The sequence below is a fragment of the Phaenicophaeus curvirostris genome, chromosome 5 (genome assembly GCF_032191515.1).
Source record: "Phaenicophaeus curvirostris isolate KB17595 chromosome 5, BPBGC_Pcur_1.0, whole genome shotgun sequence".
Taxonomy (NCBI): domain Eukaryota; kingdom Metazoa; phylum Chordata; class Aves; order Cuculiformes; family Cuculidae; genus Phaenicophaeus; species Phaenicophaeus curvirostris.
Genome location: NC_091396.1, coordinates 65366784 through 65388178, shown reverse-complemented (window position 1 = coordinate 65388178; position 21395 = coordinate 65366784). Strand labels below are relative to the sequence as shown.

Sequence of the window (21395 nt, the reverse complement as noted above, 5' to 3'; positions counted from 1 at the left end):
GCCTAGAAGGTACTTCTAAGACAATTCAGAAAGCCATCACCATCCATCCTTCGATTCCAATATCAACTATCCATAAACCTGATTTTCACCTTCCTGTTTTAAAAGGCAACAAGCCAGCAAGCCTTGCAGAGCCTGCTGTACTTTCCAACTTTGCAGTTTCTTTGGGTTCTTTAGAAATATACACAAAAAGAAAGTGTTCCACGGGACCTTCTAGAAATTACTGTCAACTTGGACACCAGCTTTCAGGTCACCCACCTCTGGGGTCACACTGCTCCAGCCCTGTCCTCAGCAGCTGTAGGGATGGGGCCAGCACAGGTCCAATAGGATTCACACTAAAACGAGCTCCTGGTATCAGATCTCCTGCATTCACCCTGCCTTTGTGAAAGGCAAATGAGCCTTTAATAATTCTTACAGTAATTAACATTTCTCCTTTTGTTCCCCGCCCCCCAAACTCCACACTGCCATAACTGCTTCATAAGGACCTGCTAATTATTATTATTTACATGGCAATAAAGCCTTGGAAATCCTGCCAGGAGCCTTGATCCCACTGTGACAGGTGATGCACAAGCAGCACAGACCTACCCTTAAGGCTTCACAGTAAATTTGTCTCAAAAGAAGGGAAATTAGCTCTTCATTTGCTGCCCCCTGGAAATCTCTTTGTTTCACTTACTCATTTCTATCTCTCTCCATTTTCCCATCCTTCATAGTTCCACAGGGACCTGCAGATCACACCCTCCAAATGGCTTTTGTATTGGTGAACCAGCCTCCACTTTCAAGACATTGAGGGCTTTCATACTCTGAGAACCTTTTTTTTCCCCTACACACTGCTACCAAGAGCCACACCTCTAAGGGAGCATCCAGAGTCACAAGTTAAGATCCATACACAAAATATCACAGAATTGTAGAACCATTAGGTTGGAAAAGACCTTTGAGATCAAGTCCAACTGTACTTGTCCACTGCTAAACCATAACCCTAAAGCACCTCATCTACCCATCTTTTAAACACCTCCAGGGATGGTGATTTCATCACCTCCCTGGGCAGCCTCTGCCAGTGCTTGAGAACCCTTTCCATGAAGGATTTCTTCCTGATGTCCAATTTGAACCTGCCCTGGCACAGCTTGAGGCCATTGCCTATTGTCCTATCACCTCTCACTTGGGAGAAGAGACCAACACCCACCTCTCTACAACCTCCTTCCAGGCAGTTGTAGACTGATGAGGTCTTCCCTGAGCCTAATCTTCTCCAGGCTAAACCACCCCAGGTCCCTCAGCTGCCTCTCATAACCCTTGTTCTCCAGCCCCATTCCCTTCTCCAGACACACTCCAGCCCCTCAATGTCCTTCTTGGAGGGAGGGGCCCAAAACCACACCCAAGATTCAAGGTGCAGCCTCATCAACACTGAGTATAAGGCAGAATCACTTCCCTGCTCCTGCTGGCCACACCATTTCTGATAGAAACCAAGATGCTATTGGCTCTCTTGGCCACTTGGGCCCCCATGCTTTAGGTCAGTTTTATTAACATTTTAATGTATAATAACACTCTTACAATTATGTAGTTAGTGGCACAACCATAGTCTTAAGTGGAAAAATGCATTTCCTGCTATAAGTGCGCAGCTGTAAACTCAAGATTTTAATTGAGGAAAATGAAACCTAAGAGGATCTCAATTCCACGTAAGATCTTGTTCTTACTTCACAGTGATCTCAAACTAGTTAAAACCAGAAGCTTTCCCCGCACACATAATAGCGTCTCTCAGCAACGCAGGAGTCAGTCTTTTGGGGATACTTGACGTATCTTGAATCATTGAATCACTGAGGTTGGAAGAGACCTCCAAGATCATCCAGCCCATTTGTCAGCCCAGCACCACTCTGCCTGCAAAACCATGTCCCCAAGTGCCGCAGCTACGCATTCTGTGAACCCCTCTGGGAATGGTGACTCCACCACTGCCCGGGGCAGCCTCTGCCAAAGCTTTAATCACTCTTTCAGTAAAAAAAAAAATTCTAATATCCAATTTAAGCCTCCAGTGTCACAACAGGCCATTTTCTCTCATCCCACCACTTGTTACTTGGGAGAAGAGCCCAGCACCCACATCACCACAGCCTCCTTTCTGGGAACTGCAGAGAGCCATGAGGTTTCCCCTCAGCCTCCTCCTCTCCACACTGAGGAGCCCCAGGTCCCTCAAGTGCTCCCAGAACCTTCGGCTCCAGGACCTTCCCCAGCTCCGTTCCCTTCTCTGGACACTCTCCAGACCCTCAATGTCCTTCTTAGAGTGAGTGGCCCAAAACTGAATCACCACACCATGGGCATCTACAGCCTCACATTTCCCACTACAATACAGGCACCACCCAGGGCCACCTTTTCCACCTCCACATCAGCACTGAGCTCTGCCCAGGCTCAGCACAAGCACCAGGAGATGAGCACCACTGCCACCCAGCTGGACCACAGCTGGCAGACACTGCATACCACTCCTCTGCAAGCCACAACCACCTCCTCAACAACCTAAAACTGGTGAGAGACATCAGGATTAGCCAGTGTAAATGTATATTCCAGTGCACAACACAACAAACAACAGCTTCTCTTAAGCAATACCTTATATTTAAGGGTATCGGGGAGCCAGGGCAGAAACTTTAAGAGCTATAATAAATTGCTTCTAAAAAACCCATAAGACCACAATCATGGAATAGTTTGGGTTGGAAGGGACCTCAAAGCCCAGCCAGTTCCACCCCCTGCCAGGGGCAGGGACACCTCCCACTGGATCAGGGGCTCCAAGCCCCATCCAGCCTGGCCTTGAACACCTCCAGGGATGGGGCAGCCACCACTGCTCTGGGCAACCTGGGCCAGGGCCTCCCCACCCTCATCATCAAGAATTTCTTCCTCATGTCTCATCTAAATCTTTCCCCCTTCCAACTTAAACCATTCAAGATCATTCTTATCGTCCATCTATACCACATCTGATTTGCTCCACCAACAAACTGAGACTTTGAATATGGCTGAACCAGACAGATTCTCACACACCTGATTTTTGTGATACACCTGTATCATTGCTGTAACAGGAGAAATCGTGATGAAGCATTATCACTGCATGTGTAACTGGAGAATATGAGCAAGGAAAGGCTACACCCAAAAGCAGAGATGCATTTTTGGAAGGCAGCAACCCAAAAGCACTTTTCCATCAAGGAGTACAGTCACACGTGGGAAGAACCCTCTCCACCAAGGCCTACTCCATGCAGTCACACAGTACAAGCCTCAAAGAAAGCTCCTTGATTTGGGAGTATGTTATACAACAGCCTTTCAGGTAATAGAAGTCCAACTCTTTTATGGACCTCAGCTCCTTCTTGTGCTGAGTGGCTCTTACGCGCATCAGCCCTTCTGAGAGGGATACGGCATAAACTCTACAACAGGAGAACCACACAACTGCCATTCTCAGAAGGACTGGTGCTAACAGTTAACATCACTCAGAAAGAGCCAGTGATTTATTTAACATCCTTCCATATGGTGCTTTATACGCTAATAACCCCCGAGCAAGCAGCCAAGAGCTGTACATTCCCTATCTGAAGGATGTGAGGAAGGAAGGAGCAAGATAATCATTCCTGCAAGAGCAAACCACTGGTGAGTCATTACAGGCTTATGAAATAGAGACAGTCCTGGCTACAAAATCAAATGTGCAAGCCAAACGCCTGGTGGGTTTTGCCCACATGATGATTGGAGAATTGATTCCTTCATAGGCAGCCCTTGGCTCTCACCACCCTTCGTGGGAATGGCACAAGCAAAGCCCTGTGCAAGGAGCTGACTGACCATCAGCCTGACCTGCACACCAAACCCCATGGGTTTAATGCTACAAGCACATCGCCATGCATGTAAGCACATGCAGTGTTTGCTACAGACTTGTGTTAGCCATGTTATGAAGCCTAACGGAGAAGAGAAGGCTCCAGGGAGAACTTAGAGCAGCTTTCAGTGCTCAAAGGAGCTCCAGGGGACCTGGGGAGGGGCTTTTGATCAGCAAGGGCAAGGATAGGACAAGGAGGAAGGGTTTTCAGCTGAACAAGGGAAGACTGAGATGAGATCTTGGGAAGAAATGCGTTCCTGTGAGAGTAGGGAAACCCTGGCCCAGGTTGCCCAGAGCAATGGTGGCTGCCCCATCCCTGGCCACACTGGATGGGGCTTTGGAGCCCCTGATCCAGTGGGAGGTGTCCCTGCCCATGGCAGGGGATGAAACTGGATGAGCTTTAAGGTCCCTTTCAACCCAAACCATTCCACGATTCTATGATTTCTCTACCTTTCTGGTTCAATTTCCTTCCCATTGATAACCTTCTTTTTCTTTCCCAGTCTAAGCATGCCCACCAAATGCAACTGCGAACACAACTGGCAACCTGGCAGCAGCAGGAGCCACAGAGCACCCACCAGCATCCACCCACCACAGCCATGCAGTAAAGCATCCCTCAACGAGCATGTCCTCAGTGGCCTCACAACAGCATCTTCTTCGGATGGGGCTCAGCCACAAAGTACACTCACTTTTAGATTTGCTTTGCAGCTCTTGCTCAAAAAACATATGAGAGCATGTGGTTAGAATTAGTTTGCCGGGGTAATTTTAGCCATAATGTTTTGACAGCATGACAAACAAAGCAGGATTTTCCAGTTGTCATCCTGTGCCGCAGTAGAAAACATGCCACTACCTCTTCCTTCATCTCTTTTCTTTGGTTTTCCAACTGGAACGTGGACATTACCTGTATTTGCTGGTTTTAGAAGAAACAGAAGTGAAGATGATGGAAGAAAGAGGAAAGCATTGTGGTTTTTAGCTGCCAGAGAACTGTCCTTGTAAGACCTGCAGCTCCTGTTGGAGCCCATGCTGATGGAGAACAACAGAACATTTGAGTATGGAAGGGACCTTTGGAAGTTACCTGCTCTGACCCACCTGCTTGAGCAGGGCCAACCAGAGCTGGTTGTCCAGCATCTCGTACTCCGATTATCTCCAAGGATGGAAATGTCACAACCCCTCTGGGAGAAGAATAAAAGGGCTTTTCTGTACTGAATTCTCCCCCGTGCTGGCACTGTGATAAGTTAATGAGGTTTTAACCCCTTTTTAAACACAAGGCCCTAAAGCTAAACAGTGTTTTAAATAGGGACAGTGATAGACAGGTTCCTCTCTGGACATATTTCACTGCACAGCCAATTTGCCAAGCAGGCTTTCAACACCAATCCCAACTACTGTTGCAATTTAATTTATTCCTGTATTAGCTACGGTTCTGCAGCTCTCAATGGTGGAGCACTACTGACCCGTAGATTAATCTTCCGCTGTCCTCATTACCACACGCTCCCATCTGCTTTATTTCTGCCTGCCTGGATAGGCACACACATCCCCCCGCGTCAGAAACCAAGAAAGAGCCCGACGAAGGTCAGCGCAGCTCCGAGAGGGAGCCCTGCAGCCAAAACTGGGGGTGCCCCACATGAGGTTTGATGCTCTTAGACCATTTAAAGATGATGGACCACCAAGCCGTGAGGATGCAGGCGCATTCGGTAGAAGCGCAGCAAGGCTGCTCAAGCCTGCAGGGCAGTGTTAGTAGCAGGATATATCTGTAGCAGAGACTATATATAAATAAATCAGTGCAAGGGCTGAATCGTAGCCCCACAGTTAAGGAATTTCCTCCTCCCATTCACAACAGTTGCATTTCCAGCACGGCCGCTGCCCACCACCTTCACCGAAGCCGCCATCCGCTGCACCAGCACAGTCATGCTTCATACTCAGAGTGAAAAAAGGAAGCCTGGGCTCCTGCCTCCAAGGAGAGATGTCATCTAAAAATACCAGCTGCCAGCACTGACAGCTCCCGCAGCGGGTTCACAGCACAGGCTGAGCTCTTCCACAGCCACTTTTGCCTCCAATCGAGACCGTGCCTCCCACCCTACTTTCCTCTCCCCCTCTGCTCCACTCTCATGAGACATCACCTGGAGTCCTGTGCCCAGTCCTGGAATCCCCAACATAAGGAGATGGAACTGTTGAAACAAGTCCAGAGGAGGCCACAGAGATGACCTGAGGGCTGGAGCTCTGAGGACAGGCTGAGAGAGTTGGGCTTGTTCAGCCTGGAGAAGGGAAGGCTCTGGGGAGACCTTAGAGCAGCTTCCAGCACTGAAAGGGGCTCCAGGAGAGCTGGAGAGGGACTTTTTCCAAGGGTCTGGAATGATAGGACAAGGGGGAATGGCTTTAAATTGCAAGGGGAAGATTTAGACTAGACATTTGGAAAAAATTCTTCATGGTGAGGCCCTGGCCCAGGTTGCCCAGAGCTGTGGTGGCTGCCCCATCCCTGGAGGTGTTCAAGGCCAGGTTGGATGGGGCTTGGAGCCCCTGATCCAGTGGGAGGTGTCCCTGCCCCTGGCAGGGGGTGGAACTGGATGAGCTTTAAGGTCCCTTCCGACCCAAATCATGCCATGATTTTATGAAAAACAGAGGTGAGAAACCCTGCTTGCTTGTTGCATCAGCATAGGAGAGACTTTGAGATCACAGCAATGTCTCCTCCCGTGCACTGTGGATACTGTATTTTCAACCAGCACTAAGGAAAACATGAATGAAACCAGCCAAGCCCAGAGCTCTGAACTTCTGTTAGCCCTGGAAGATGCCAAGAGTAATGGTCATGGCACTCAAAGCACCTCTGCACCATCCAGCTGGTTTGACTCAGGGTCATTCATTAAAAGAATGATATCAGAACAAGATCATGACTTTATTTACATCAAACCTTGAGTCACTCGTTTGTCCATCTGACTTACGGCAATGCCAAGAGATCTCAGCCCTCTCCGACCCTTTCCTTGGCTGACTCACTGCACTGACTTGGGTGGCTTCAAGGTTTCCCACCTGTACCCTACTGCACTGGGACAAAACTCAGGCCTCCCATGGGATGCAAGACAGAAGGACTTACAGCTTCAAGAGCACCTTGCTTACAGTAGGATCTCTGAACACAAATTGAGCCATCTCATAACAAAGCATCTCAGCAAAACCTCTCCCAGCCTGGTGGGCTGAACACCATGTAGATGTGGCTCTACACAAGAGAGCAGATGAGCTGTAGTCTCATCTAGAAGAGTATCATAGGCAGCAATGGGGAACCAAATTCTGAGAGGAGAAGTCTGTTATGCATCTTCCTCACTCCCAGCTACAAGCAGTTTTCCTGCAAACAGTGAACATGCCACTTGCACCAAGATGACCAAGGTTGAAACTGGAAGCCTCATATGCAAATCCCCTTTGTCATGTGAACAGCGGGTCTGTCCCACCTTTGCAACACTTGAGCTGGTGAACAAGACTGCACTTGTCCTTACGGCTCAATTGGCCATATTCACCTCCAATGCAACAAATCCAGCTTCCATGCTGAACGAGTCACTGAAGAAACCTGCCAACTAAGCTTCAAGTACTTCTTAGCCGCATCACTTGACCAAGAGGAAGAAGGTCTTGGCAAACAGCAACACCCCCATCTAAATAACATACTGTTGAGTTTCCACATTTGACATTCACCTGGCCTGTTCCAGGGTTCACCAAACAGCTTCTCATACTGGCAACACGACACTGTCTGCAGATAAAGTATCCAGATTTCTGGCTTTTCACATTCACTATTACCTGAACAGCTCAAGGAGAGCACATGGCATCTCCAGAGCATCAGCTGTCAAAGGAACATCAAGAGTGAAGGAATTCAGACTTTGTCTAGTGGGCACAGAGGGAAAGGACTCCCACCTACTACTTAAACACACTCATTTCTCATGCTTGCCCCAAGTCTCAGCATCCCTCCTACAACTCATCATAATCCTTAAAGCAAAAATACCCAGAAACACCACTCCCTTCTCCTTGACTCATCACACCTCGCAGGGAGAGGGCTCCCAGGGGGCTCCTACACGAATGCTGAAGGGGGTAGGAAAGCCCATTAGTGAAATCCCATCAGACTTGGCTAGATGGGAGTTGAGTTGCAGGGTATTGGTATTACACTTCTAAAAGGCCCTGAAGAGCGAGGACTACTTGCTTGAGCGTAGAGCAGCTGTGGGCAACAAAACGTTCTCTTTATATTTAGCCACAACAGTAAAATTCCTTTTTTAATTTTTTTTTCAGGCGCCTGAGGTAAAGTTAAGCTTTCCTATAAGGTAAAATAGATACATTAATTAAACTAACTCAAAAGTGTGAGAGCTTCTGCTTCAGATAAGCACTTTCATTGGTTATTAGAAAAGCTCTTTGACTTGGCAGACCACAGATTATGAAGACCTTCTTTTTGTATGGAAATATGCATTTGGACAAGAGCAGGCATCATATGAATATTCACAGCATCCCAGGAAGGCATCAATATCAACACGAATTAAGTCTCATCCCACAAAAAGGATCATTCATACACATTAATCACTTCAGTCCTGTTTTCTGCTGACACAGCTTCTACATGGAAAGGGACACCTCAAACAACTGTTCACCCCTGTTATCATTTACCATCATGTACAATGGATTAACTGATAATCAATTCATTTACATTGCAATACAACAGGACACAGCAGGCTAGACAAAACCCAGCTGGCATCAGGAGTTGGATCTGGCCTCTAGCCACAAAGAAAGCCAAGTAGTGACAACAACTTTGCTCCTTTTAATTCATAAATCACTAAGGTTGGATAAGATCTCTAGGATCATCCAGTCTAACCATCAGTGCAACACCACCATGACCACTAAACCATGTCCCTAAGTGTCATGTCTACACAACACCCCTGGGACGGAGACTCCACCACTGCCCTGGGCAGCCTTTGCGAGGGCTTCACCTCTGTCAATAAAGAAATTTTCAGGGAGCTGCAGAGAGCCATGAGGTTTCTCCTCAGCCTCCTCTTCTCCAGGCCAGACAACCCCAGGTCCCTCAGCCACCTCCCATAACCCTTGTTCTCCAGCCCCTTCCCCAGCTCCATTCCTTTCCCTCAATATCCTTCTTGGAGCAAAGGGCCCAAAACTGAATCAGGATTCAAGATGCACCAATGCTGAGGACAGGGGAAGGATCACTTCCCTGGTCCTGCTGGCCACACCATGGCTGATCCAAGCCAGCATGCTTTTGGCCTTCTTGGCCACCTGAACCTCTTCTGGCTCACCTTCAGATTACTCCAAATATGAGCATGAAGGAAGCTGACAGTACATACACAATCATATTATAAAGGAAGAATTTACTGAAAGAGGACAAGTTCTAACACATGACTTGGGATCAGCTCATTTCCCATTGCCCCAAGACCTAGGACACAACACACCAGACACAGCCCACTGCTAAGTAACCTCAAATGAGTCATTACCCCCTCTCCTCCCACAAAACATTTCTCCAGAAAAAAAGGTAAATTCCAAAGCCTGACTTACTCCATAAATTCCTGACAGTATTTTTCTAATAGCTGGAAAATATTTAAATGTTTTGACATTTCTGAAGTGAAACAGTTCAATTTTTCCATTTTGAAATGCCTGTTTGAAAATTCAGTTCTGTTTTACATTAAAACATTCATGGAGGTATAATAAACAGGCTATTCAGTGTTTTGGCTTGAATAAAGGAACATGAGTGAGGGTCAAAGGAGGCGGAGATCTAAATGTATTGATCCTGATCGAGATACCTGAGTTTAGGACTAATGCTTAGGTCATGGGGTGGAATGTCTTCACTGATAGAGGACAGACGAGCAACTGCTTTCACATCAAAAAGAAATGTATAAAAGAAGAGGGGAGCCAGGACTGGGCACGCTTCTGGCTGGACGCAGCTCTGCCTCAGTGTCCAGCACCCTGTGCTTTGCTTTGCTGACTTCCACAATAAAAGAAATGTTTTAAACTCTCAGAATTTTAGTTTCCAGAGTGTGTTTATAACAGAGGTAAACAGAAAACAAAACAAAAAAAACCAAAACCAGAACAACCCCCAGCACATTCCCACTTCCTAAAAACACTCTGATCACCTTCAATGACCCCTGCAATATACAAAAACCACATTTTTCCTCTGTCCCAAGGTCCAGCCTCAGGAAACTTGAGGCCAGGCACATCCCAGAGACCCATGTCTCCTTCAAGCATCATTTTCCTTTCTTCCTCACTGGGATTCCATCAAATAATAGACATGATAACCTGGAAAAAAAGCACTAATCAGATCAGGCCCAGAGGTGCAGAAGCAACACTGGGACCACAACAGCCCTGGCTGAGGCCACCACACCCCTACAAAGCTGCTCTGAGACCTTTACTCAAGAGCCCACAGAACAGCTGAGGACCACAACAAAGAAGTTAGCTCGTTGATCATGTCTTAATGTATCCATATAGCGCATACAAGAAAGTTTCTCCCCCAAACCTTCCCCTTTCCCCACAAAGGAGTCATTTTGATGAAAAAAGCATTCTATTTTTTCATTCTAAAAAGCCTGTTTGAAAATTCCATCCTGTTTTAATATAAAACACTCATGCAAGAAAACAGAAAAAAAACCCAACCTAAAACAGAAAAGCCTTCAGCACACTCCCAGTTTTTCAAAACACTCTGATCACCTGCAATGACACCTACAACTCTTGGAAGTTACCATTTACACAAAAAAACCCCACCATTCTTCCTTTGCCCCAAGGTCCAATCTCAGAGACCTTAGACCAGGCACATCCCAGAGACCCATCTCTCCTTCAAGTGTCATTTTTCTTTCTTCCTTTGCAGGATTCAGCCAAATATCACACACGATAGCATGGAGAAACCCAGGAGATGGGACCCAGAGACAGAGAAGCAATGCTAGGGCCACCACATCTCTACAAACCCACCACAAAGCTGCTTTAAGACCTTTACTCAAGAGCCCACAAAACAACTGAGCACAACAACAAAGAAGCCCCCTCACTGATCACGTTTTCATTCTCTTATACTGTGCATATCAGAAAGCTTCTCCCCGCAAACCTTCCCCCTCCCAAGCAAATGAGCCATTCTAATGAAAAAAAAATTAAAAAAAGAGAAGAAAAACTTACATTTGGCTTTGCCACCTCACTTGAAGACTGCTCCTAACAGCTCTGAGGAGAAACCCAAACTGCCCCTCTGGCCTGGCTTTAAGTAATTACCAGAATTAATTACAGGTGTGGGGCTGCGGGGGTGGCCCTTGCAAACAGCTCTGCAAGGCTTTGCATTGGCAGCTTTGCTTTTGCACAGAGGGAAAAGGGAGGTTGTGCTAAATTTGGGAGCAGATAGCAGGAAAGTGTCGGATTTCTAATATTCCCTTTTGCAATGTTTAGCAGCGATGTGGAGGGGAAAGGGAAGAAAATCAGGGAGTAGGGAACAATCCTGGAGACTGAACTAATGAGGTGAATGAAGAGCAGTTTGGGGCATGGGATGCTGTCAGCTGCATGAAATCAGGGTGTTTGTCACCTGCATCTCATCACTCTGCCAGAGGAGACACAGCACCACGCTTGGAAGGACCACGGAGATGATCTGAGGGCTGGAGCACCTCCCATCCAAGGACGGACTGGGAGAGTTGGAGTTGTTCAGCCTGGAGAAGGCTCCAGAGAGACCTTAAAGCAGCGTCCAGTACTGAAAGTTTGTGAACACAGAATCATAGAATGCTTTGGGTTGGAAGAGACCACGAAGGTCACCCAGGGACAGAGACTCCACTACTGCCTTGGGCACCCTCTGCTAGGGGTTTGCCACTCTTTCAGTAAAGAATAATATCCAATCTGAACCTGCCCTGGCACAACTTGAGGCCATTTCCTCTCATCCTATCACTTCTTACTTGGGCAGATGAGGTGCTCAGGGATCTGGTCCAGTAGTGGACAGGTACGATTGGATTTGATAATCTCTTTTTCAGACCATTCCCCCTCACCCTATCCCTGCACTCCCCGATCAAGTATTCCTCTCCAGCTTTCCTGGAGCCCCTTTCAGTGCTGGAAGCTGCTCCAAGGTCTCCCTGCAGCCTCCTCTTCTCCAGGCAGAACAACCCCAACTCTCTCAGCCTGTCCTCATAGCAGAGGTGCTTCAGCACCCAGGCTTGCTCCAGGGCTGATCCTTCTCTTCCGCCCCCTTCCAGGTGGCTTCCATTCATCTCTGCACCCACGTTCCTCAGTTAAAACCCAGGCTGGTGATGGGGAGGGTTGGAGCAAACATTTTGCAGCAAGGCAGGGAGATTCCAGCTCACCAAGGGCTGCATCACTTTCTCATCCTTGTACACTCCTGGCATGAGGTTTCCTGTGCCTGGCACCCTCCTTCTTCCACCTCTTCAGACTCTGGCCATGTTCCAGCAATTCCTGATTTTTTTTCTGCCCCAGTCCTGGCCCCAGTATTCCCTCAGCTCCACAACTCATTTGCCCTGCAGAGACTGCATCTTCCACCTCACATGAGGGATAACCAGCTATTTTGTCTTGTCAAAAAAACACATTTCCAAGTTATGAAACAACTTTTCAGGCAGTGGGATTGCTCTGTTTGCTGGTGCCATGAAGCACAATGACGTGGCAGCGGCAGAGCAGCCAGCGATTGGAGAGAAGCAAGCCAGCTTCTGCCCAGCCACTGCGTTTTGGAGTTTCCACTCTCACTTGGAAGCTACTGGGAGTCGGGCATCTTGGCACTCAGAAGATGCTGAACAAAATCCTGGCTGTGAACTCCTGCCACGGCTGGAACACAGCACAGTACACATCAGAAAGCGCATGGAAAGTGATACTGCAGGAGCAGAAGGAACCTCCTAGTCCCTTGATCCCATCTCCTCCCCCCTTCCCACAGTGAGAGTTACCAACCAGCATATTTCATATACAGTGTTTTAATAATGTAATGCATTAATAACATAATTGCCTAAGTAACATTTATTACTGTGATCACTGCTTTGATATATTCAAAAAGGATTAACTACCTTCTCCAGTCTGAGGCCAGGAGAGACGCTGGGTCTTGTCTGGACTGACCTCCCATGCATCCACCAGCCAGCAATTTCCCTCAGCAATCCCCACCTGGATCAAGCTCACCAATTTAAGAAACAACATTCGATTATACATCAAAGATGCCGGACACCAGGGAGTCCAGCACATCTCTCAGCAAGCTGCTCTGACCGCTAATTACCCCAGCTAAAAAACTCATCCTTATTTCCACTGGGGGCTTTGGTAACTTCAAGTGATTGCTGTTGGCTTCTCCAACACAACACCTTAGGTGGATGCTTGGAGCTACCTCTTCACCACTGCCTGCCTCTTCATTCCTGATAATTGTAACAGACATTTATCTCCTTTTTTAGCTACCTCAGTCAGTCTTAACCAGCTTAACACATGGAGCTTCTCTGGTCATCCTTGTAGATGCCTTCAATCTCAGGACATTCTATGATTCTGTGAGCAGAAGTCCTCTTCCCAGAAGAGCCAGGCTTCAAAATCCATCAGAGAACAGCAAACCGACTTCCTTCCATTTGCAGCTATATTTAGCAAGGCCATTATTTATGGAGATGGCAGGAAATAATTCAGCTGGATCCAGACGTAGCTCAAAATTGGAAAGAGGATCTATAAAAAGATAAACCGAAGGATCTAACAGGGAGGCAGTCATGAGGACTTGGCAAGGCTACACTGGAAGGCTCTCCTGGTGGTGATGAAGTGGCACTGCCAACACCGAACCTGTGCACTGGGTCAGACCTGGGTAGTGGGGACTGATGGAGCTGTCTTCCCTCAAAACGCCGCATTCCAAAGCCCCTTTCTCTGAAACTGAGTCTTTTCCAGGTTTAAGAAACATGGTTTAAGAAACATGGTTTAAGAAACAACTTAAGGTCCCGAGCCCATCTGAGTGGGGCAGAGTGACAGGGTCCTGGCACTGGCAGAGGGAGGCAGGGAGCATCCTCCCTGGTGGCATTCGCTTCTTCATGGCCTGTGGTCGAGCACCTCCCATCCAAAAGCATTTTTTCCACTGGAGGAAGGGGATGAAGTGCAGAATAGCCAGTGCCCCACAGGAGTAGACATGCACATAGAATCATAGAATGCTTTGTGTTGGAAGAGACCTTTAAAGATCATCCAGTCCCAATCCCCCTGCAAGAGCAGGGACATCTTTAATCCCATCAGGTTGCTCAAGAGCCCCATCCAACCTGACCTTGAATGTTTCCAGGGATAGGGCCTCCATCACCTCCCTGGGCATCGTGTTTCCCCACATAGGCTGGCACTGCAATGCATGCAGGGAGAGCTCATCCCTCCACCCAAGGAGGTCCCAGAATATATTTGAGGAGGACAGAAGACAGAACTGAGCTTTAGTCATTCATCTGTTTCCTTCCTCCCCAGCAATTCATCTGACAGATTCTAATTAAACAGGATTTTGCTCTTCTGAGCCAGGAGAGCTTTTTTTTTGTCTGTTTAAGGACTGTTTCCTTGCCACCAGTTTTCCTCTAGAGTCAAAGACAACATTTTGACCAGAACTTCAGAGCTGCCCAGAGCATCAGCTGCTACTGGGAAGATGGGACATGCCACAATGCCACCCAGCAGAGCACGAAGGCAACTCGCTGCCTGCCAGAAGGAACGTGTTGAGCTTTCACAGGCGTCCCAGGACATGCAAAACCTGATGGAAGTTTCTGCATTGATTCAGTCAGGTTTAATCTCCGTCGCTGCTCTTCTCCCGCACATTGACTACGGCGCATTTTTAGTTTGACTCTATCCATTGGCACCCCTCAACCCCAAACTGCCGCACCCCAGGGCGAAACCAGCCCCCCCGAATGCACAAACCAGCGCACTCAGACCCCAGAATCCCTCGCTGCCACAATGCCAGGTGCTGCACAACCCCCTTACCTATGGCACAACTAAGAACGGTGGGAGAAGAGTTGATCCCGGTCACTCTGGGTCCATAAGAGGCACGACAACTGCTTCCCCGCCTCGGCACTCTCCCAGGTTTAGCTGGTGAAGCCGAAGTTCATCTCAAACCGCTGCCGAAATCCCACTGTAAACATCTGCGGTGCGAGAGGGAGGAGGAGATCCCTCTCCGGGGCTCAGTTAAGAGTTAAAGCTTTCAATGATCCGTTGGCTCCTGCAAAATCTCCTGGAGCGGGCGGCGGCAAAGCGCCCAGCTGCTCAGAAACGCCAACCCCTGCAGCATCACATAATTCCTCCCCTGTTCTCAGGGCCGCCACGCTTCCCTTGCACAATGTCCCGAATTGTGTGGGGTTAAACCGGCCCACACAACACCCACATTCACACCCGGCCGGGGCGAGCAGCGCCGCGGAAATGCCCTGCGTCCCTGCGCTGCCATCTGGGGCTGGTGATCCAGAGGCTGCCCTCGCCAGCAGAAACGGGCAACCGGCCCTGCTAATAGGGAAAACGCTCTTGCTCTGAGTGGGTTTGGGTTTCCCTCCCTCTCTCCTTTCATCCTATCAATGCACTTCTTTGACCAGGACAAGCTCAAGGGAAAGGCCAGGTCAGACAATCCCGGCTCCGAGCCAGCCGTCATTAATCCCCCCAGGGGAGCTGAGCAGACCACAAAGTAATCATCATCCTTATAAAGAGGCAACAGAATCGCAGAATCATAGAATCACTACACTGGAAGAGACCTTTGAGATCATGTTGTCCAACCATACCTGTCCACTACTAAATGGGATCCCCGAGCATCTCGTCTTCTAAATACCTCCAACGGATGAGGACTCAACCACCTTCCTGGGTAACCACCTCCCTGGCAAGATCTTTCCCAACAATGTCTGACCTTTTTCCAACTTCCCTGGGATCTGAAACACTTCATCAGACCCCAATCAAGCTGCCACCTGGGGTGGAAGGAGCAGCTCTGGGGTTTGGGTTCCCCATTTCCAAACCTGCTTCTCTATAAAACGCACAACTGCAATGAAAATTAAGTCCATTTGATGACATTTGACACTCAGCACAAGGAGCAAAGACGATCTCTGTGGCAATGAAAGGGGGAAGATTTAGATTAGATTTTGGGAAGAAATGCTTCATGATGATGGTGGGGAGGCCCTGGCCCAAGTTGCCCAGAGAAGCCGTGGCTGCCCCATCCCTGGAGGTCTTCAAGGCCGGGTTGGATGGGGCTTGGAGCCCCTGATCCAGTGGGAGGTGTCCCTGCCCATGGCAGGGGGTGGAACTGGATGGGCTTTGAGGTCCCTTCCAACCCAAACCACTTTATGATTTAATACAATAAAAAACCTACACTTCCACATTACGCTGTCCCAGCAATGAAAAGCTTGGTGGTTCCCTCAGCCGTGATTTCTTCTCCCAACACTTTGCACATTGAGTCCCACACCCCAACTTGGTCCAGAGCCTCGGGGAGACTCTGAGATGTCTGAGCACAATGGATACTCATCACACTTGTGATCACTTGTTTCATGAGGCATTTACAGCCATCCTAACGTTATCTACATCCACACTAGGATGCTTTGAGTTCTTTTTATTACAGGAGTCAGTACAAAACTCAACAGGGGGTGCACAGAGGGGTGAACACTGCACGCACACACTTCCACCTATGAACCCGGTGCTTACATACATGAAAAGCTTGTCCTCAGTAGCTTCCCCACTTGTTTTCCAGGGGAAAGTAATTACAAGCTCTGCAAGGAGTGTGTAAAATGCACCTAGTGACCATGGGGAAATCGTGCCACAGGGGGGCTGCACCTCTCCATGCACGACACCCCCATGGGTGCAGTGACACCTCGCCCAGTTGGTACTGTGGCTGCTCCCCATTGCTGTGGAGACTTCCATGTTTAGGGAACACTTTCCCAGAGTCAGAAATTGTTGGCTGTGACACCAGAGCAATCACACCCTGCGGTCCACCCACCGCCAGGTCCCTACAGCTCCCTGGGCATCCTCCCAGCCCCTACCCAGGAGGTGATGGCAGTGCTCAGGTTCCTTTCCAAGCATTCACTCTGCTGCTCCTCACTCCATGGGACACAAGATGAGACCCTGGAGACCCCACACATCTCAACACCTAAACCCCAAGCCCACAGCAAGCTGCCTAGCCAGAACAGTTCAGCACTGGAGAAACATATGGGGAAATCCACTCTTCATCCCTGTGAAACTCCCACATCTTGATGAGCCACCCCTTATCAGCTCAAAAACACCTCGTGCCCACACTGGCATGCTCATTTAGCCATTTCTTCCCCTGTAACCTGATGTTTGGTGAAAAGACAACCATCATATTCTGAATACCTGCATTTTCTGCTTTATTAACCATGCAAGCCACGCATAATTAAAAGGGGAGGGCAAGTGCCTACAGCACTTGAGTTCTTCTCAAGATGATTTAGCCAAGAAAACAAGCTGGGCACAGCACAGATGAGGAATTGTAGGTCTTGCTGTGGGGGATTTAGGAGCTCTGCTCTCTTCCCATCCCCTGAAGAAGCAGCGTGTGGCACAGAGGAGGGGACAGCGGGCACTGTCCTGGCTCCAGCCCTGACATCTTCTTCAGCCCTGGGAAACTGTCCCCAGTGTCAGCACCTCAGTTTCCAGCTATCCAAGCAACTGACTTTTTCCTCACAGCTTTATTATTGGGAAGCAACAGAGGGAAGTTAGCGGTGAGATGTACAACCAGACTCTGCGGAATGTTAACTTTCTTTTTTTTTATACAAACTGGAAGTAAGCAAATGTGGACCATTTATTCTGCATTTAAAGGCCCAAAGCCAGCTCTGAGGTGCTACTGTTCTATGTGGCCACGCATGCCGCTGTGCCAAGCACTGTGTCCATGCAGGGAAAAGCTGAGCAGTCCTTCTCTGCACCTCCCGCAGCATCAGAGAGGAGCATCTGTGACAGAGAGGAGCATCTGTGGCAGCGGTCAGGCAGGCAGGGCCAAAGAGCAGCCCAGAGGTGCTCGGGCTCACAACCCCAGCGAGATCCCACCCCGAGGACACAGGTCCTCCTGTGGAGGAGACACAACCCCAGTGGGAGGGACAGTGAAGTCGGAGTGGCAGATGGCACCTGAGTGATGACCTGCAGAGCAGCAAGTTCTCCGTGCAGGGCTGGAGAGGGCAGCAGGGCTCGGAGAGGATGGACACCACGGCATGTTCCTTCACCTTGGCAAAGTGGAACAACACCCCAGGCCTTCCTTACAGAGCTAGGACTCTGCCCTCTCACAGAAGGGACACCGGCATTCCCAGGTGATCAGCACAAAAGCTGGGAGCAAGTGGGTTAACTTAGCAAGACACCCTCCTAACTGCACCACGCTTGGAAGCTGAGCTGTGAGGATCCTGAAATCTTCAATAAGAGCCAAAAAAAGTTGTTCAAATTCCACAAAAAGCTATTTTTTTCCCAAGCAGGAAGGCTGTGCAGGCTCCCTCTTCCCAGGCTGGGGCTCGCTCTTGCGATGCAACTCAGATCATTCCCTTCAAAACCTCCTTTCTCAAAATGGCCTTGGAGCACAGAGAGGGCTCTTCAAGGCTGCTGGGATGCATCTCCTGGGCTTGCTTTTTTTTTTCCAGCTTTCTCAAACCAACCTTTGGGAGTCAATAAAGACACACAAAGGCATGCGGAACAGGTTTCAAACCTAGCTCAGCTACATATGACTGATTTCACACCACTCCCCCATCCCCGATCTGCTCCCCAGCCCTTCACCCATCGTCCTTAACCTAAATACGACGTTACATTTTACGGGAGGGAAAAGGCATCACTGCTAAACAAAAGTCTTGCTACAAACCTGCCTGTGACATCGCCTGTGCATCGATGCTGAGAGCTCCCTTTCCTGTAGGCCCCCACAAACCACGCTCTGCCTGAACAAGCCCTCTCCTATTCACGCCAGCAGTTGCTATTCCAGCACATCCACAATCGTGTGCCTGTGTGTCAGGAGCCCCAGCGCTGCCGGAGATCCAGCCACTGCGAGCAGAACCCCTCAGACATTTCCAATTACACAGAAATCCTGCAAAATTAAAGGAAAGGAGGGGGAAATACGTCTCTGGTTGGGGCTGACAGGCTGGTGGGAAGCAAATATTTCAGTGCCGAACTGGAGCAGATGTCAAATGAAGCATTTACTGGTAAATTCATAAAGTCTCTCCTCTACACCAAGTGCCAGAGCCAATGCTTCCAGCAGCACCGCACAGCACCGCACCGCCACACCGCTTACATAACCCCACCGCCGGGCAGCACCGGGGCCGGGGCATCACAGAGACTGGGGTAGCACTGGGGCTGGGACATCACCGGGGCATCACCGGAGCCGGGGCTGCACAGGGACATGACCAGGGCCGAGGCATCACCAGGGCCAGGGCATCACCAGGACATCACCAGGGCTGGGGCATCGCTGGGGCCAGGGTATCACTGGGGCCGGGGTAGCACTGAAGCATCACTGGGACTAGAGGATCACTGGCAGCAGAGCGTCACCGGCAACGGAGCATCTCTGGGGCCGGGGCATCATCAGACCCAGGGCATCACCATAGTCGGGGATGCGCAGGGACTTCAGTGGGGCCAGGCCATCACTGGGACCAAGGCACCACCGAGGCCAGGGCAGCAGAGAGGCATCACCAGGATGGGGGCATCACTAAGACCGAGGCATCACTGCAACCAGGGTATCACTGGGGCAAGTACATCACCAGAGCTGGGGCATCACCAGGGTATAAGTGGGACCGGAGCATCACCGAGGCCAGGACAGCAGCGGGGGATCACCAGGGAGGGAGCATCATTAGGACCAAGACATCACTGCAGCCGGGGTATCATGGGGACCAGAGCATCACCAGGGCATCACCAGGGCATCACCGTGGATGGGGCATCACCAGGATTGGAGCATCACTGAGGCTGGGGCATCAATGGAGCATCTCTGGAGCTGGGGCATCACGGGGGCATCACCAGGGCCAGGACATCGCTGGGGCATCACTAAGCACGGGGCATCACCAGCACCGGAGCATCACCAGGGCATCACCGGGGCTGGGGCATCGCCAGAGCATCACCACGGATGGGGCATCACCGGGACTGGAGCATCACCGGGAAGCAACAAGACCCGCATCCCGGTGCCGGACACCCCGCAACCACCGGGATCCGTTGCCTCCGCCCCGCTCCGCGCATCCCCCCGCGCCCGATTTGCAAGTCACTGCCTGGGGATGGAGGGGAAGAGACAGCGGGGAGGGGGAGCGGGGCTGCGCACCCACCCGCGGAGGCTGCGCACCCCCGGCAGAGCCCCGGGAAGTTTGCTTCTCCCCCCACCCCATCCCTCACTCCGCGCCCGCGGAACGGGGCGGCAGCGCTGCTGGTGACAAGTGCGGGCGCGGAGAAGCGCGGAGAAGGGAGGAGAAGGGGGGGAAAGGGGGGAGAAGGGAGGAGAAGAGGGAGAAAGGGAGGAGAAGAGGGAGAAAGGGAGAAGGGGGGGAAAAGGGGGGAAAGGGAGAAGGGAGGAGAAGAGGGGAAAGGGAGGAGAAGAGGGGAAAGGGAGAAGAAGCGCGGAGAAGGGAGAAGCGTGGGAAAGCGCGGAGAAGGGAGGAGAAGCGTGGAGAAGGGGGAAAAGGGAGGAGAAGCGCGGAGAAGGGCGGAGAAGCGTGGGAAAGCGCGGAGAAGCGCGGCGAGGCGCAGGGAAGGGTGTCCAAGGGGGGAAGCCGCGCGGAGAAGCGCGGAGCTGCGCGGCCAAGGCGTCTCCGCGGCCGCGGGCATCCCCGGCGGGGACAGTCGCCTGTGTGTGTGTGTGTCCCCCATCCCCGCCCCGCTGCCCCTCGCCGTCCCCCCCCATCCCCGCCCCGCTTTCTCCGCCGTGCAATGTCAGCGTCTCATGGCAACGGCGCTGCCTCCGCTCCTGCCTCCGCCGGCTCCCGCGGCCCTGGAGGAGGAGGTCACCCCCCCCCCCCCCCACTCCATCCCCTCTCCATCCCCCGGCGACAGTGGCGACAAGGTGACCCCCCGCACTCACCGTAGACCCCTTGCGCGGAGCTGCCGTCCAGCAGAAGCGTCAGCAGCCCCAGCAGCCCGATGGCTACATCCATCTTCGCGTGAGCATCCACATAGCCAGCGCGGGGGCCGCGGGGGGAGGCAGCGCAGCGCCCGCCGAGCCGCGCAAACCCGCGCAAGCAGGGCGGAGGGCTCGGGGGGGGGCGTGCAGGGGGGAGGCAGGCGTCGGGCACCGCTCCGGTCCTCCTCCTCCTCCTCCTCCTCCTCTTTCCTCTTCCTCCGCCTCCTCCTGCGCAGCGGGCGGCGCGGAGAGGCGCGGAGGGGCGCGCAGCGAGCCGGCCCCCCCCCCGGCTCAAAGCGGTCGCCGCCGCCGCCGCCTCCCGGGGCCACCGAGAGCCGCGCGGGGCCACCGCAGCCTCCCTCGCCCCGTGGCCATCAGATGCCACCGCAGCAGCGCCCAGGCCCCCGCATGATGCGCGGGGCGCGGAGGTGGGATGCTGCCTTGGGGCGGGGGGGGGGAGGATGCCCGCGGAGGTGTGTCCTGCTCTGAGCGCAAGGAGCAGCCCTCACCGCGCCTGCGGATCCATGGCCGGGGGTCCGGGGGGCCCCCCCTGTGCCGTGCGGGAGGGTGGGTGCTGGTGCGCGGGTGCGGAGTGAGGATGGAGGGCGGCGAGGAGCCGTCACGTTGTGCTCTACGTGCCGGCAGCCGGAGCCGCGG

General features: G+C 51.2%; 1 protein-coding gene across 1 annotated transcript in view; it reads right to left on the bottom strand.

Moving 5' to 3' along the window:
• Nucleotides 1–21164, bottom strand: part of MDGA2 (MAM domain containing glycosylphosphatidylinositol anchor 2) — a 359263-nt gene extending 338099 nt beyond the window's left edge. The window contains exon 1 of the mRNA XM_069856787.1: nucleotides 20700–21164. Coding sequence (XP_069712888.1) covers nucleotides 20700–20772 — 73 coding nt within the window. The 5' untranslated portion in view covers nucleotides 20773–21164. The remainder of the gene's footprint in view (nucleotides 1–20699) is intronic.
• Between the last annotated feature and the right edge of the window lie 231 nt (nucleotides 21165–21395).